General features: G+C 43.2%; 2 protein-coding genes across 24 annotated transcripts in view; one reads left to right on the top strand and one right to left on the bottom strand.

The window, feature by feature from the left end:
- Positions 1 to 6,149, bottom strand: part of LOC146967415 (calcium/calmodulin-dependent protein kinase type II subunit gamma-like) — a 42,206-nt gene extending 36,057 nt beyond the window's left edge. For 12 of the 23 annotated variants that reach the window (XM_085761879.1, XM_085761885.1, XM_085761874.1 and 9 more), the window contains exons 1-2: positions 5,855 to 6,148; positions 3,355 to 3,449 (exon numbers count right to left, since the gene is read on the bottom strand). In XM_085761879.1, the coding sequence (XP_085618005.1) occupies positions 3,355 to 3,449; positions 5,855 to 5,919 (160 nt within the window). In that variant the 5' untranslated portion in view covers positions 5,920 to 6,148. Of the gene's footprint in view, positions 1 to 3,354; positions 3,450 to 5,854 lie in introns of all 23 variants that reach the window. The other 11 variants (XM_085761888.1, XM_085761893.1, XM_085761889.1 and 8 more) reach the window with 3 other exon arrangements.
- A 6,756-nt stretch (positions 6,150 to 12,905) lies between these two features.
- Positions 12,906 to 14,300, top strand: LOC146967414 (E3 ubiquitin-protein ligase TRIM35-like). The gene is made up of 4 exons (XM_085762204.1): positions 12,906 to 13,173; positions 13,385 to 13,722; positions 13,896 to 13,970; positions 14,061 to 14,300. The coding sequence occupies exons 1-4, from the start codon at positions 12,906 to 12,908 to the stop codon at positions 14,298 to 14,300; spliced, it is 921 nt and encodes a 306-aa protein (XP_085618330.1).
- The last annotated feature ends 2,394 nt before the right edge of the window (positions 14,301 to 16,694 follow it).

Here is a 16,694-nt window from a genome sequence, read left to right as displayed (position 1 = left end):
GAATGTAGGACACTAAAAAATGTTGAAGAGGTGGAAGTATAGGAGAGTGCATTAAAATGGATAGTCTGTCTCACTGGCTCTCTCCCTCTCTCTCTCTCACACTGTTGCAGCAGACAATGCAGCAGCCATCTACTTTCCACAGTCACTTCACACATCAACAACAAAATAAAACGGAGCATTTGTTCTACGCAGCAAAAAGTCATATGACACCAACGCAGAAATTTACTGCGTCGGTGTGATACCGCCATAAAAAAGAAGAAAAAAAAAACTCACATCATTTCATAATATATAACAAAAGTAGAGGAAAAAAAAAAACAGAAATGAGACGGCATTAACATTTTTTCGCAGTGAAAAATCAGGTGCATGTGTTTGTGAGTGTGTGGGTGTGTAATGTGTACGCTGCTGCTGCCCACTCCCATCCACCTCAAACTGCCTGAATGCTGCTGGACGATCCCACAGCCAACTGCCTACATCCATCCCTCCCTCCCTCCCTGCCTCACTTCCTTCCTTCTTTCGCTTCCTTCCTTCCTTCCTCTCCCCTGGCTGCCCCCCCACCCTCCCTCCCTCCCTCCCCCCTCTCCTCGTCCTCCTCCTCCTCCTCCCCGCTCCTCAGATTACTGCAGTGTTTACCAGAGCTTTGAGAGACTTACCCACCAGGCCACGCGTGAGGTCACGCTCGCCCCATCGGGCTAAAAAAAACCCACCCAAATCCTACCGGGCAAGCTGCCTGCTCACGCACTGGCTGCCTCCTTGTGTGTGTGGACGTTTTGTGTTTTTGTGTGCGTGTGTGTAGGTAGGTGCGCGTTTGTTGCGTCAGCCAGACGGCCTACCGCAATTCTTCACTTAGCACAAAATCCCCCTTGTTCCCTCCTTCGCTCGCTCGCTCTATAGTGTCTCGTTCTCTGTCTCATTTCACCTTGCTTCCCTGGTGTGGAGTGTCACTGATCTCCTTGCAAGACTATACTGTTAAAAATCTCCTCCTCCTCCTCCTCCTCCTCCTCTCCTGGCCAGCTTTCTTCTTCCCTGGCAAACACACACACATGTACACAGGCCTACATTGTACTCCTTGCCTCAGTGAAGAGCCAGCAGTTTTCTGCTGAGCCCTTACTTTTCCTTGGTGGGACATTAATACCAGGAGCTACCCCTGTGTGTGTGTGTGTGTGTGTGTGTGTGTGTGTGTGTGTGTGTGTGGACACTTGATGGGATAGAACAATAACAGCATTACAACACACTCACAGATACTTAACAATACGGACATGCCCTATTAGCGTTACTCTGTGCTCCCTCTGTCTTCCTTTCACACAGCCAGACACAAATGCCATCAGACACAGACAACAACAGGGCAAACGGGGAGGCGCCTATGGAATCCATGGGGTCTTAGAGGTTGATGAGATACATTTAGCATAAGTGGATTAACCTCAATACAGACCAATCCCCCTTTGCAGAAAGACAAGAGCGAGGCATTGGGGGAGATGGAGAAAGAGAGGAAAAAAAAGAAAAAAAAAAGGAGGCGCTGAGGTGATAAAGAGTGAGTGTGCAGGTGAGGAGAACAAATGAACCCAGGTGTGTGTGTGTGTGTGAATGTCAGGAAGGACAGCGGGCCCAATTTATCAGACACAAGACAAGAGAAGGAAATTAAATATCTCAATCTGAAACCAGACACACAGACGTGAGTTCACGTCACCGTTACAACATGGGAGGTAACATCCACCTATGCAAAGATGCAGCACAAGTGAGGCAAATTTTAAATTCAGATGTGTGGAGCTAATATGTGGATACAATGAGCCGGCGACTCACAACACAACACAACACAACACAACACAACACAACACACAAGGAAACGTCAGAGTATCTGTGTGCACTACAGCCACAGAGAACTTCTTAGAAATTGGGATCAATTCATTGTACAGCGGTTGTCTGATGATACCACAGAGGAGCGATTGAGTCATTCAATACAATGTTTATAAATACGATCATTAAACCATCAAGAAGTTGCTGATTAAAACTCCCCACAGACACAATAATTGGATAAAAGAATTTGTCTGCTATTGGAATTACAGGACTCCAGTTCATATGCATCTCCGAGAAGATGAGGAGATGATATGTACGGAAGAGAGGTTTTCCTAGACAACAACAGGGTTTCTCAGTAAGGTTATCGCTGAGCTGCTTTATGGCAATAGTGAATATACAGGATGTCTGCAGCAAGAGTTAGGGGTACAAGGAATTATTGAGTTGACTAGAATAAAAGAAATAAGCTTGATGAGGATGTGACAGAGGCCTGTGCTTGTTAATGCAAGTCAGTATAGATGGGATTATCCATGTTTGTCATTTATTTACAGCTTTAATTTCCACTTATGTGGAGAAACTGATATTAAAATCACTCACATCTGAAAATTAAGAGTTAACAGTGGCCCCTGCATTCAGATAAACATTTCATTACCTAGTTTGCATCCCTAATGTAATGAGCCTTACTACGCTCAACTCCAACACAGCCACCACTCCCCTTTCTCTTCTCTAATCAACCAGTTTAAGAGACTTATATGGTCACTGAAATATAATTTGACTATCAAGATGAATGTGCACAGGAGAAATTTGAGTTTAGTTCAAGCTTGTGCCTTTTGATCAATTAGCGGACAAGAAAGGGAGGTAGTTATAACATAACTGCAGCTAAATAAAGGAGTTTGCGTTACCCTGTTGGGTGCACTGGCTACGCTGTAATAATTACTAAAACTGGACGGGTAGTGATGACAATCAGCTAAATAACATGACTGTCTATGAACGTAGCTAAGATTACATAATGCATAGCAGCCAAATACCATACTAGCGTTGACATCAAGTTAAAGCTCATTTTTCCCAGCAGTTGTTGAAGCCTCATACAGCACATCTTGGTCTCGGGAAGCTGCAGGATTTAACTGACACACTGCAGCGCTTTCTGTACATTTGCTGCCATATTGACAGCCTGCTGCCTGCTGCTGCTGCCGCTGCTGCTAACCTTTTCCTCTGCTCACATTCACTGCATCACAACTACTTTTCCTGTGTCTTGCTTTGTTATCCGTCCACTGCCTGCCCCTATTCCCAAAAGTGGCTGCATGGCATGCGCTCCTCTAATGTTACCTTTCAGTAAGATGTCTTTTGTAGAACGAGGGCAGGGTTTGATTTACGGCTACTCCATGACTCAAAACAATTCCCAGGAAACGTTGGGTGTTGTCATGTTCACACACTGCTCAGAAGGTTCTTAGTTAGCCAGCCCATTGATATTAATGACAGTGAGATATGTAAGCAGTGGTGGAGCATAGGGGGGGGGGGCCGAGCATGCATGCACAGAGTAGAGTTTGGGTGAGTGTGTTACCGTACCTCTTGCAGACAGCTTCTTAGTGTTGATGATTTTTGCAGCATATTCCTGTCCTGATGACTTCTTTACACACCTACGCACCACTGAAAAAGCTCCCCTAAGAAGAAAGAACATAAACAACCAAAAATCAATTCCATTTCACATGCACTCTCTCTCTCTCTCTCTCTCAGACACATACACACTTGACATTTGAAACTGTATCCATGCATGTGGCAGTGGTTTGTTTGTGTATGCTAACAATCTTATCTGTCTTTCATTCACTCACTCACTCACACACACACAAAGAGTTTACAGTCATTTGCTTTCACAACATACGTGTATGCAGCCAGAAAACGTGAGTAACAATCAAACAAAAAAAGAAAACCCAGCAAACCAACACAGCCAAGCTTCTCCAGCACGGGTGATGATGATATCAGCTCAGGTCTTGGATTAAAAGTGAATGGCCATGTACTTTTATTTGCTAATCTCTGATAGGCGCCACAATACAATACAATACAATCTCCTGCTCCAAAGGAAATTCATTTTCCAACAACCATTGCAAAGAATGGGCTGCATCACGCACAACAATAGGCTACTTAATGCGCTCGCAAGGTAACAAAGTTCAGTTATAAATCTACTCGAGCAGAAAAGGAAGTGCATAACACGTTATAAACCGACTCCTACTCCGAGGAGTTTCATATTGACCTAGTTGAACACCCGCACATTTTCACCTACTGGCTTCTGTGGTGGTGATTGGTGTTCAATTTTGTGCATCACAGTAAAAAGTAATTATGCATGATTCTCACTGTGCCTATATCACAGCATGCACAATCTGCAGTATCTGGCCCTGCAGTTTCCCCCCAAAGAGGAGGCCTGCTCCCAGCCCAGCCCCCCCCCCTCCACCCCTGCTCTTGATGACATATGGAGGGTTGCTGCTACTTTCTGCTGCACTCTGCTCTTAGTTTCAATTATTTACCAGTGAATGAGAGGTGACAGGTGACATAAGTACAACTCAAAGGGGTGGAGGTGGGGGTGGGGGGTTGACGTTAATAACCTATGACGGAGCAAAATGCATTAACAAACCAGTGCAGAAACATAAGCTGAGGTAAGCGGTCAGTCTGGGAGAGAGAGGGAGAGGAGGACTCAGGGAGACAGTAGAGCCCAGATACAGATATACACCATGAAGTGCATTAGCTGTAGCAATCAGAGGCAGGATTACTGACAATTATTAGGCAGATAGTGTAAATGGGCAGCTGGAAATTAAGGCTTGGTGTAGGTTTATAAAGCCAATGTCGTCCTGATGCTGCCGGAGAGAGGGGGTGTGAGGGGTTGGGGGGGGGGCTTCACCGGCCAAGAACAACAGATGCTGCTGCTGCTGCTGCTGCTGATGCTGATGATTATGATGATGAAACAGGGGAGGTAGTGGCCCGGTTTTCTTGCCGTCATCAAAATACCGAGAAAACACGTCACTGCCTCTTGCACAGTAAACACCAAATTGTCTGTAAAGCTGCGATTACCTCAGTTTCAGAGTCACACAGCCAACACCAACAACACCGCAATGTATTTTATTGACAACGTGACGATGATATTGATGATGATGCATTACAATGCAAACGCGCATGCAGCCGCAGCAGCAGCAGCAGCAGCAGCAGCAACCTGGACCGAATAAAATAACTTCCTCATTAAGTGATCATCCAGGGGTACGTACGTAACGTTACTCAACACGGTTACACAAATCATCTGCAGCTGCTCGGGGAAGGGGAGGGGGGCAGAACGAAAAAAAAAAAGTGGTCGGTCGGTCGGCCTAGTTAGCTACCGACCATCACAGCCTCTGGTCTAACTACGGAGCCCGCACGGAGCTGTCAGAGCCGTGGGGCCGGTGAAATGTCACAGGGCAGGAGCTAACTTACGTCTCCGATGTCTCTCTCGGGGCCCCACTCACTGCAGACCAGAGAGAAAATACCGGCTAGCATAGCAAAACACGGAAGGGTTTTTTTTTTTTTTTTTTGCTACCAGCTGTTAATGCACCACCAACCCTCCTCCGTGTGGTATATATTCATCATTCATCAAAGAAAAGACGCAACGCTACGCGGCGCTAACTCGGCTAGTTTATATCAATATCAGCAGCATGGTAGCTCTCTCGTCGCTCGCGTGCTAGTAAGTAACCGAACGTTCGTCAGTGCGCTGTTAACCGTTAATGCGCGCGAGGAGCTAGCTAGCCGATAGCAACGGTTGCTTAGCATTCACTGACTGCACCACGGCAACAGCGGATTCCATTAAGCACCAACTGACAAAAAATTATTACAGCACTCAACAACAATACAGGTCTATGGTCAGAGCTACGTTGGCCTGCTAGGTGGCTAAGCAGTAAATTATGTGAGGCGAGGTTGTTGCGGGGGTGGGGTAAGGTGGTGGTGGTGGTGGTGGTGGTGAGGGACAAAACGACAAGACATTAAGACAAACACGATGTCACAGACAGGGTTTAGTAGCGTTACGACTGGCTCGCTTTGCTTGCTTGCTTACTTCCCGAGCTCCTCGTACAGCTGGTACTCGTCGGTAAACCTGGTGCAAGTAGCGGTGGTTGCCATGGTCGGAGGAGGAGGAGGAGGAGGAGGGGGAGCCCAACTAGCCCTTGGGGTACGACGGCGGCTGGCTGGCTGGCTGACTGACTGGCTCTCGTACTGGGGGTCCGGGTCCTGGTCCTGGTCCGGGTCCGGGGAAGAAGAAGAATAAGAAGAAAGAGGAGGAGGAGGGTAGGTAGCCTAGCCTCCAACACTGGAGCACCTTTCTGACAGGCAGGCAAGGCAAGGCTGAAGAGGAGAGAGGCGAGCAGAGACGGAAAGGGAGGGGCTGGGGAGAGGAGGAGGAGTGATGATGATGATGGTGGTGTGTGTGTATGTGTGTATGTGTAGTAAAGGGGGAGGAATCCTCGCGAGAATGAGCGCCTACAGCATGAGAGCGAGACCACGGCCTCTCGTTCAATGAAGTCACTGAAAATGTTGAAGTAAGGTGCTGATTTTTTTTTTTTTTTTTGCCCTGTATAGACTATTAAAAACTTCTTCTGGAGAGGATACTAGATCATCATTAGGTGGCATACTGTTGAAAGCTGCACACACACACACACACACACACCGCATTGGTGCATATTCTGGGTTTGAAAATTGGCTTTGACATCCAGTTAATGTCTCTTCTTCCCACATCTTAAGAGAGAGAGAGAGAGAAGAAAAAAAAATATTGCAGGAAAACATCACAGCAGCATTTTTACTGCACTGGTTGGGATACACCCAGCCCTGGGTCACACCTCACTGCAGCAGAAAGGCAAACTGTGACACACACACAAATAAACACACACACACAGGGAGACATATACACACACGCTGCATAAGTCCATGCACATGCACATGCACATTCAGACACACACTCTACAGATCAATATTGATTAATGCAGGTCTTGCTCTCAACACAGTATAGGCCTTTCTGAACCACTGATTTTGCGTTTGCATTCGAGAGCATGCATGTGCATAAGAGAGATAGGGATGGGTGAAGAGAATAGTGTGACTCCTGTATCGGGTTTCCTCCGACTAGCATGCACCTATGTTTTTCCACAGTGTGAGGGCTGTTAGCTTGGCGGCACTAAAAGATGGTGTCACACAGATCCAGAGTGCCTCACTAAATGTTTAATGTGGCATGAGTGGGAGGCCATCGGAGGACAGGCGGGTGGGGCTGGAGGGAGACATAGAGCTTGAGAGTTAGTTAGAGGCCCTGTGTGTGTGTGTGTGTGTGTGTGTGTCTGCTCAGTGCTCTGCCTCAGAGGTGGGACAACAAACAGCACATCGACACTGTCAAAGAGATAAAAACGAGAGCAAAATAGTGATTTCACCTGAAAATCTTTATGCGTGGTTGTCGGCGTGGGAACACAAAGCTGAAACACTGAAAAGTTCAAATATTATGAGGCCGTGTATACTGCGAGTGCAGCCAGCTGAATCCGCGATGGAGAGCCGGAAAAAGGAGGCCAAGCATGTGTGTGCGTGCATGTTCGCGTGTTATGTGGAAGACAAATGAGCACTGCAACGTAGGCTACTGGCCCTCTCCTGCCCTCATTTTCCTACGTGCTAACCCTGCTGCCTCTCCTCCTCTTCCTCCACCTCCTCAGCCTCCACAGAAGTTACATAATGGTGAACTCCTCAGCCTTTGTTATCTCACACCAACCACACACTATGCCTTGCCCGCTTGATGAGAGACAGAGAAGCAGAGGAGGGAAGAGGAGTGAGAGCACGGGAGGCCGAGAGAAGAGAAAGTAGGATGGTTTTGAGCTGAAATGGGCAAAGAAAGAAAGTCTGTGCTTGAATTTCCATAATGTAGTGTTATTATTGAAGCATTACTAACATCAGTCGTATTGCCATCTTCATGTTGTAGACTCGTGTCACAGTGACATGTCAAATTACACGTTCTTAGCTGTGTTCACAATTGTGATTGGATGGAGAAGTGGTGCACTGGGTATGTTTCACTACCTTAAGTCCACCTCATAAACTTCCCTTATTGAATCCTGTAGCTGGAGGCAGGAGAGGAAATGTATCTACTACTGTACAGTAGTATAAAAAGCTGTAGAGAAAATCCATCCAGCTTTATGTCACTTGTCTTTTTCTATGGGACCAGTTGAAGCTTGCAGGAAATCCACCCATTGAGAACTTTTTGCTTAAATTTCTATATTTCCATGCCTTTTTGGAGCCAAAACCATCCTGTGGTACAATCTGCAGAGCCAAAATGTCTCTGTTTGTATCCAGAATAGACTAATTGTGCAATCAGAGCTTCACTAGCTGTGATACATTTAGCCACGACTTTTCATTTGTTGTGACTAATGAGGGTGAATATGCCATCTGTTACATCATCACAACTGAGAGGAATGGATGGGGCCAAAAGGCTGAGTCATGACAGTCTCCTTTCTCTGCTGTTTTGGAGAAATAATCTGACTGGGGGAAGTGAATGAGTAATGCTCTTTCTTGCTTCAGCAGATACTGTCGTGATGCCCCCAAGCAATAAGCTACTGACCCTCCAACTGCTCAGCGAATCAGTCGTCCATGGTCGTGTTTGGCAGCATCCGGGCGTCAGTGTGCGTAGCCGCTAAGGGTGAAAAGCAGGGTGTTGCTGATGAAATGCCAGTGTGCTCAGTCAGCTTGGCCAGGATAAATAAGTAATGGTACCGTTTTGAACGTCGCAGCAAAAAAAATCAAAGGGGGGTACGCACTCAACTCTTGTTCCTGATGTTTATAGAGTTTAGTCACCAAGAGTTCGAAACCTCCACGTGATTGTTTTAGGTGCACTGCTGGATATTTTTTGAAAACATCTCCATTTCCATTTCCATTTATTAGTTTATTTCATAGGGACAGTGCACCACTAATCAACAGAGTCCTGCTCAGGTTGCTCATGGATGCCCATGTTCAAGACACGGCTAGGGAAAACATACTTGTGGACACTCTTACTTTTAGTGGTGTATATCCCTGTATTTGTGCAATTGTGTTTGTTTTTTTCTTGTGCAATCATCTAAGAAATATTGCTATTTTCTCTATTTAAATAATGTTGTATACCAGTAAGTATTTTTGTTTACATTTGTACATGTCTTTATATTTTATTCCTTACTTTCTTCACTTGTCGTGTACTTCTCTGCTACTGTTGCAAAAAAAAAAAAAAAAAAAGTCTTATGTCTTGTGTAAAATGACACCAGTTTTAAATTTTAAGGACACTGAAGCTTTTGTATTTTTGTATGTTCTTTTATCTCATCAAGCCTTGATTACCGTAACAGCCAGACTGCACAGAACTCAGCTGCTAAAGTTTTAACCAGGACTAAACTGCATGGTCACTCAGGACGAACATGTCTGCTGTTTGTTCTAGAGACAAGGATGAAAACAAAAAGGGGACAAAGCCTTTGCTGTAAGACTGTCAGAGTCTGTATCCATTTTTAAGTCTGGCCTCAAAACCTATTTTTAATAGAAAGGCATTTCCTGATTTTACAGTGTATTAGATGATAAAAAATATTAGACGCTCCATTGCCACATTAAGAGATTTTAGTGGCTCTATGGGGGTGTCTGCACTTTCAATGGCTTTGTCTGATTGATAATTCAGCATTGATTATGTAATAAGTAGATAAGAGAATGTCATTTCTTCTTCCTCATACTTTTACTATTATCATTGTCTCTCTCCACAAGAGGTCAGTCAAGTGCAGTGCTTTTTCAACAGAGGGGACACGAGAGGAAGAGAAGCTTCCAGCTGTTGCCTGTGTTTTTAGCAGCAGCTGTGCTCAGAAATTAGGACAGAAAAAAATTACTTCTAAGAGCCAGATATTTCTGAGTAAACTAGATTTAGCCCCAAAAGCAAAGGTGAGCGGCAAATGGCACTTAAATGAAATTAGCAGGCCTATGTTTTTGTTTAGTTTGTCAAGTTTTGGTTATTTTAATTGAGAATTAGTTAACACGTTGTTGTCATTTTGTTAAATAGTGCTAGCTCTTCCTAGAAAGGCAGTGATGCTCAAAATATCGTTTGTAATACTCCTAGGCTTCTTTTAAAGGGAGTCACAATTGTGTCAGAGTGATATCTACTCATACAACTGATTAATTGTATGAAATTAGGATGTATGTTCAAATTAAATGTTGAAAATAAAAGGTTGTGACCTGTACTGAATCATTCATTCTGAACATATCCTTTTGTGTTGCATGTTGTTTAAAACTGGCAAAACATAACATGGACTTTGCCTCCACCATCTGTTCAACAGGCAAAACTGCAGCATACAAGGCACAAGCAGGAAAAACAGCTTTAGTACTTGGACCTTGTGCATTATACTGTTGTATGCCAGTTGAATGAGGTTCTTAATGGTTGCTCCGTCTTTTTCAAACGGTTCACAAAGAAGCTGATCAACTTGTCAGCAGTCAAGAATGACACCACCTGAATGAATGGAAAAATAAGTGAAAGATCACCTGAACCAGCTGATTGATGAGCTGGAGATATTTCAGTGGTTGGTCTTCAGTCAGAAAGAAGGATGTCGACCCATTGAGAAGTCCCGCAGCTACAGGGGACTACCGTCAACACTCTGATTCACCTTGTTTTTTGATAAAGTGATGTAAAAAGTTCAAATAAAGATATCTTGGTCTATCCTAACTAGGATTTGGGCTATTTTCATGCATTTTCAGATCTGTAATGGTTACACAGTTAGAAATAGGGTAGGTAAGTGATTGTTTTTGCTAATGTGAAATACTGATGCTTGTCAATGTTTGCGACCACTGCTATGGTCAAAAGTCAAATGATGTAACAGACTGTTTTGTGTTTACGTGTTACAAGGAGCTGCGGCCCTCTGAATTGCCAGAGGGATGAGCATAGCTGTATGGGTATGAGGTTGGAGGGATTTTCCACTGGGGTTTTGGTTGTATGGGTGTGTCTGACTCAGGTTAGAAGTATAAAGTGGAAGCAGAGTTGCTGCTGGACATGTCATCCTGTCTCCTGCCCCATTTATTGTTTTATAGCTACAGTTGGCCTATAGGTGAACCCAGGATGCTCGACTACTGCAGTAATGTAAAAAAAAAAAAGAAAAAGAAAGAAAGAAAGAAAAATAAATCATGATTGGTGGTAAATGGTAAATGGTCTGTATTTATATAGCGCTTTACTATACCTGCAACGATACCCAAAGCCATGCAAGGCGCTAACCACGGCCCATCAGGAGCAAGGTGGGTAAGGTGTCTTGCCCAAGGACACTACAGCAGCAACTAGGACAGGAGCGGGATTCAAACCGCCAACCCTGAACCCTCTGATCATTAGACGACCCGCTCTCTGGTAGAGATCATAGACTGTAAAAAATAGGTAGAGATAGATAGATTGATATTGTCATTGGATATAAACACAACAAAATTTAGTTTGTAGCATGTCAAGCAGCATAAAAAGGGCATCAATTGTTATGATTGTAATAGCAAAATAATCTATTTCTTTCAGAATGAGTAAGTCTGGCCTATGGAAGATAAATATTAGGCTATTGGTTTTAGACCAGAGGTGTAGTCTGATTTGTTGTAGCAGGTAGGCCTACTGCTTTTTAGGTGGGTACTGTTTTGTTGTAGTGGGTACACTGAAATTGTTATGCGTTTTCAGTGGGTATACTCATCAGGAGTAGAAGACTACCATTACGGAAAGGGCGATTTTTCCCGTTTTCTCCGGAAGTGCTGTCAATGTTGCTAGGATACGCCTGACAGCGGCGCGGGACTTTTAAAATGGCGACAGGGAAAACAAGTCATCGGGTATCAATGGCTGGGATACGTGAATGGCAATTCTTATTTTACACGTAAGTCAATATGGTTTGAGCCCATTATCAGTTAAACAACAATAAGTTAGGCTAATTGCCAGCGATACTAACTGTACCAACATGTACAGTATCACTAGCATCTTTCTTTCGATTCACATTTGGCTGATTTGTCATCACCGTCATTTGCTCCGTAACTTAATTACTTTCGGTTTGGGGGCTAACCGCCCGGGCTAAAGTCAGAAATATATGGCTCTAATAAAAACTGACTGTCCTTCTTTCAGCCTTCTTTCCTGGTACAGCCAGGTGCTGATCAAAATACAAGTTGCACTTCCTCCTACGTCATTTATGAGGTTGCATACCAAAGTAGATAAGAAACCGTCGGGAAAGGGCGGTACCAGACGGTGTTGGTGGGCGATATTGCTCTCTTGACTGGTTGTTACGTGCCTTTTCTTTGCCCATCCATCCATCCATCCATCCATCCACGTATCAATCAATACCCCCTAAAACCCCACCCCGCCCTGCTCCTTATTTCTGTTTTTGGACGTTCCCAAGTTGACTGGATGACTGGATTGACTATTTAAGGCATCGACTGCCAGCAGTACTACACCATAAGAAGAAGGGACTTCTGTTTTCATCTCCTGCAGCCAGCTGAGAAGGAGGTAAGAAGAACAGTTCCTAATAATTATATTTGTGTATATACTGGATATAGGGTGAGTAGCAAATGACAGAAATGAATAAATAGTACTCCTGCTTTTCGATTTATTATTGATTTACCTAGATTAACTTTATGGGACATAATGTTTGCATGCAGTAAAGTATTACCTAACCACACCCTCCGAGAAAGGCAGTGATGTTCAAATGTTTGTTTGTGACACTTCTACTTTCAAAGAGACTATTTGTGTCAAAGTGGTGTCTAATTGTTATTATTATATTTTATGAAATAAGGATACATTTTATATTTAGTTAGCACAACAAGCCAATAGCTTATCCCCTACATTCAATGTACAAATAAGTTAACCACACATCCCATATTTAAAAATAAATGTCTGTTTAAAAAGTCAACATTAGTTTATTAGTTTAATAAGGGACTTTGCCTTCACCGTCTTTCTAACAGGAAAAGCTGCAGCACTTAGGCATTGTCAGGATAAATGGCCACAGCACAGTACTTTGACCAAATTGTATACTGAGTATATGCCAATTACGTTGAGTTTTTTAATGCCCCCTCTTGATTTTTTTGTTTTTTAATCCTTCTCAGACAGTTCACAAAAAAGCTGATCAGGTTACCAAGAGTCAAGAATGACAACACCTGTCCGAATTAAACAGTTACTGAAAGATCACCTGGATGATCTGACTGATCGTGAGCTGGAGACATTTCAGTGGCACTTGGTCCAGAATGAGAGTGAAGGATGTCGACCCATCCCGACATCCCAACTGGAGGGAGCTACCAGAGAGCGAACAGTGGACAGACTGGTGCAGGTTTATGGGGAAGAGGGTGCTGTGGAGACAACACTGGACATTTTCATTGCAATGAGATGCCATAACCTTGAATCACAGTTAAGACGAGGTAAAGTGTTATAGTCGGCTATGGAAGTTTCCTTCCTGTACATTAACCCAAAAAGCAGTGCACAATTTCTATATCCATGTTCTGAACTTTGTGTATATGCGGGAAGAAAATCAATGATTCACCAGAGAATAATGAATATTTTAATTGTATTTGAGTAACATACGAGTTGTTTCGGCAATATTTCATAATAACTTGTTTCTTTGATTTGCAGCCATATTGGGCCCACCTGTGGAACTGCCATCAACCTCTGCTGCAAGAGAGACAAATAGAGATCTCGATTTAGCATCCACTGACGACAATTCGTGTCCAGTTTGTCAGTGTATTTTCACTGATCCTGTGGTGCTGCCGTGCGGCCACAGCTTCTGTAAGGCCTGTATACACCGATCCTGGCAGGGTAAAATCTCTCGGAAATGCCCACTCTGCCAGCAGGTCCACCGTGTTCATGATCCTCCAATTAATTATGCCCTGAAGAATTTAATTGAAGCTTACATAGCCAGAGATCAGGTCGATCCATCAGGAGGACACAGAAATGACTCAGAGTCACATCAGGTGAATATATGTATATTTTATGCAGTATCATGGCAAATTGTACCAGTCAGTGCTAAATCACTTTAATTCTGCTTTTATTAATTCGACATTGTGGTACAGTTTGTGCAACCTTTGAGTCAATGTTGGAGGATCTGTTTCTTCATGAAATTCAAGGGAGTTTTTTTTCCCCCCAGACTTCACTCAAAGAGAAGAAGAAAGATTTTGAAAAAATCAAGCGGTTCTGTGAATCATCAATTGAACAGATTAAGGTTTGTCAGCAGCTGTACAGTTTTAAACATGAAGAAGTAGATAATACAGTAGACAATAGGATGACCCCTTGTTCTTACTGTGATTCACAGATTCAGAGCCGTGACACTGAGGAGAAGATCAAGAAGAACTTTCAGGAGCTTCGCCACTTTCTTGATAGAGAAGAAGAAGCCAGATTAGCGGCGTTAAAAAATGAAGAGACTGAGAAGATTTGTATGATGGAAAAGATCACAGAGATGAGCGGAGTCACATACTCACTATCCGACATTGTGAAAGATGTGGAAGACTTACAGGCTGACAACTCGTCCATACAGGTACTGATTAAAATTTAAAGGTCTGATTTGATACACTGGCTCACTGGTGGATCTGCTGCCCGCTGTACCTCAGATAAGCGGTTGAAAATGGATTTGTACAATGTGATCTGAAGCCTGCTCATACTTTTCTTTTGTTCAATTTCAGACCTTCAAGACTGAAATGAAAAGGTAACTATTATTACTTCCTAATTCCTTCTGTAAATTATACATAATTTCACATGACCATATAGAGAGACATACCATACCTCTGTACCACTAGCTTCAGTAACTCATTGTAATACAGCCAACAACAACTTCTCTGCTGCTGTTATCGTATCCACGAAGGAAGTCATCTAGCTATCCCTGTTTTGATGTCTTGATTTTTCCCTTAGAGCGCAGGGTGCACTGCCAGATCCACAGGGGCTTCCAGAGATACTAATAGATGTTCCCAAACACGTGGAAAACCTTCAGGTCCAAGTCTGGAGGAAGATGGAGAGCATCATAAAACATGGTAAGTTTACAGGCATAAAAAGTCATGAAAGAATTTACATTCAATCTCTGGCCACAAAAGTCAGTACAGAAATGTTTCTGTTTTGTCCTTGATCAATAGCTCCAGTGGAAATGGGCACCACTTCTGCATCTCCACAGCCTAAGACGAGAGTCACACATACCAGGCAAAAGAATCCTGAAAACCCACCACCCATTCACTCAAAGTCTCAGCAGGATGTGGGAAAGAAAATCAGCGGGCTGAATGATGATAAGGAGCAAAAAGACCAAAAAGCATTTAGTGCTTTGCTCAAGAGCAGACATAAGGACGTGATTTTGTACTGATCTGGGGGACAACAAGGAGACCACTGAATGATGACCTGAGATATCTGTGGACAACTTTAGACAGATTCATTTGTTTCTTAATAAACAAATGTAAAGAGTTAAAATTAATAAATCTCTGGCTATCTTAAACTATCAATCACGTTTTGTTTTTTATACATGTTTTTTGTGTTAGTAAATGTTGTGATTTAAAATTTTGACTAAATACTGATGTGAAATTCTGATATAGTACTTGTTAACACACATGTTTTAAGACTGCCAACCAACCCTATAGCACTGCACACAGAAGCACTTGTATATATATATTTTTAAAGAGATACACTCCCTATTACTATAAGTTGCTTTGGAAAAGTAAAATGATTAATGTTATGTAAAAAAAAAAAAAGCACAATTAAAATGCTGAATAACTGTGCTATTCTTGTGTTATAAAATCAATGCTAATCAATCATTTGCCAATAAAGGAAATCAAATCATGTTGCTGCTGGTTTTTGAAACAGAAGTACAAAAAGTTTTTGACAGCACTCACTACAAGTTTAACACTTTTTAATTCATGAAACTGCACAGCAGCAAGAAAACGGACACGTTTCGGCAGTCAGCCGTCCTCAGCGTTCGTCAGAAGATCAAGTCAAGCTGTGGTTCATAACAGAACTTCATGTAAATACTCTGCAGACAGAAAACTTCTGTTTTCATGAGTTATTAACCAGGGAGGAAGAAAGCTACAGTTGCTGCTGTCAGTGTGTGAATCAAAGTCCATACCCAAACCACTGTTTTAATGCAGGTAAGAGTTTCCTTTGCATTTTTGTACTCTTGATGGATTATAATCTGAAATAATGTTGTTTCCTCTTTAATGTGGTTTGTGTGAACAGATATCTGAGTGTCTGGAGGTAAGTCAAAGACACTGTACAGGAAATTCTCCTCTCATTTCAGATACTTTCCTCTCAAGAAAAAAAAAAAAAAAAAGATACTTTCCTCTCCCGAGGTGGGTGGAGTCGTGATTTTGACTCCACCCAGCTGAGGAGAGGAAAAGATACTTGCCTCTCCTCAGCTGGTTGGAGTCAAACATTTGAGCCCCTTGCCAATGGCACACAGCCGAAAAGACGAAGAGCTTTCCCTTTGAATTTAGCAGCGATCGAAAGATCGAAACGGCTTCTTAGAGCTATGATCGAAACACCGCCCATCGATGCTTCCGCTTCATTATGCTCGAATCGGTGTCGAGTAGGCGGTGTCGAGCGTAACAATCTCTAGTTTAGACAGTTCAAATTCTTCATTGTAGCCTACCGGTATGCACATTTTGCACTTGTAGAGCCTCCATACCTTCCCTGTTATCCTGTTCGCCGGTGCGCTCCCTCGTAGAACTACGGTATGTTTACTTTACTTTTCTTTGTTGTTCTTAATGTAACACTGTCCGCTTGGCTGGTCGCATAGGAGCGTTCTCCTCTCTGCGCGCAGGTGTTATGCCGAGAAATGCCTGCCTGCCTTCCAAGAACTGCATCATGGGAACTTGCACAACTAATGCAGAAATAATAGCCTACCTATCACTGAAGTGATGTCTCTAAGGCAAAGTAAAACATTGACAGTTTTATATCGGAGGTTCATATGTTATTA

This window comes from Trachurus japonicus, chromosome 19 (assembly GCF_045865225.1).
Source record: "Trachurus japonicus isolate A0001 chromosome 19, Traja_1.0".
NCBI lineage: Eukaryota > Metazoa > Chordata > Actinopteri > Carangiformes > Carangidae > Trachurus > Trachurus japonicus.
The sequence above is the reverse complement of the archived record's forward strand: the minus strand, read 5'-3'. Positions and strand labels throughout refer to the sequence as shown.

Excerpts from the sequence above, each read along its gene's own strand:
- LOC146967414 (XM_085762204.1), top strand. The coding sequence starts at position 12,906 with ATGACAACACCTGTCCGAATTAAACAGTTACTGAAAGATCACCTGGAT. Across the intron at positions 13,723-13,895 it reads ATGACTCAGAGTCACATCAG|ACTTCACTCAAAGAGAAGAA; the intron begins GTGAATATATGT and ends TTTTCCCCCCAG. Across the intron at positions 13,971-14,060 it reads CATCAATTGAACAGATTAAG|ATTCAGAGCCGTGACACTGA; the intron begins GTTTGTCAGCAG and ends TGTGATTCACAG.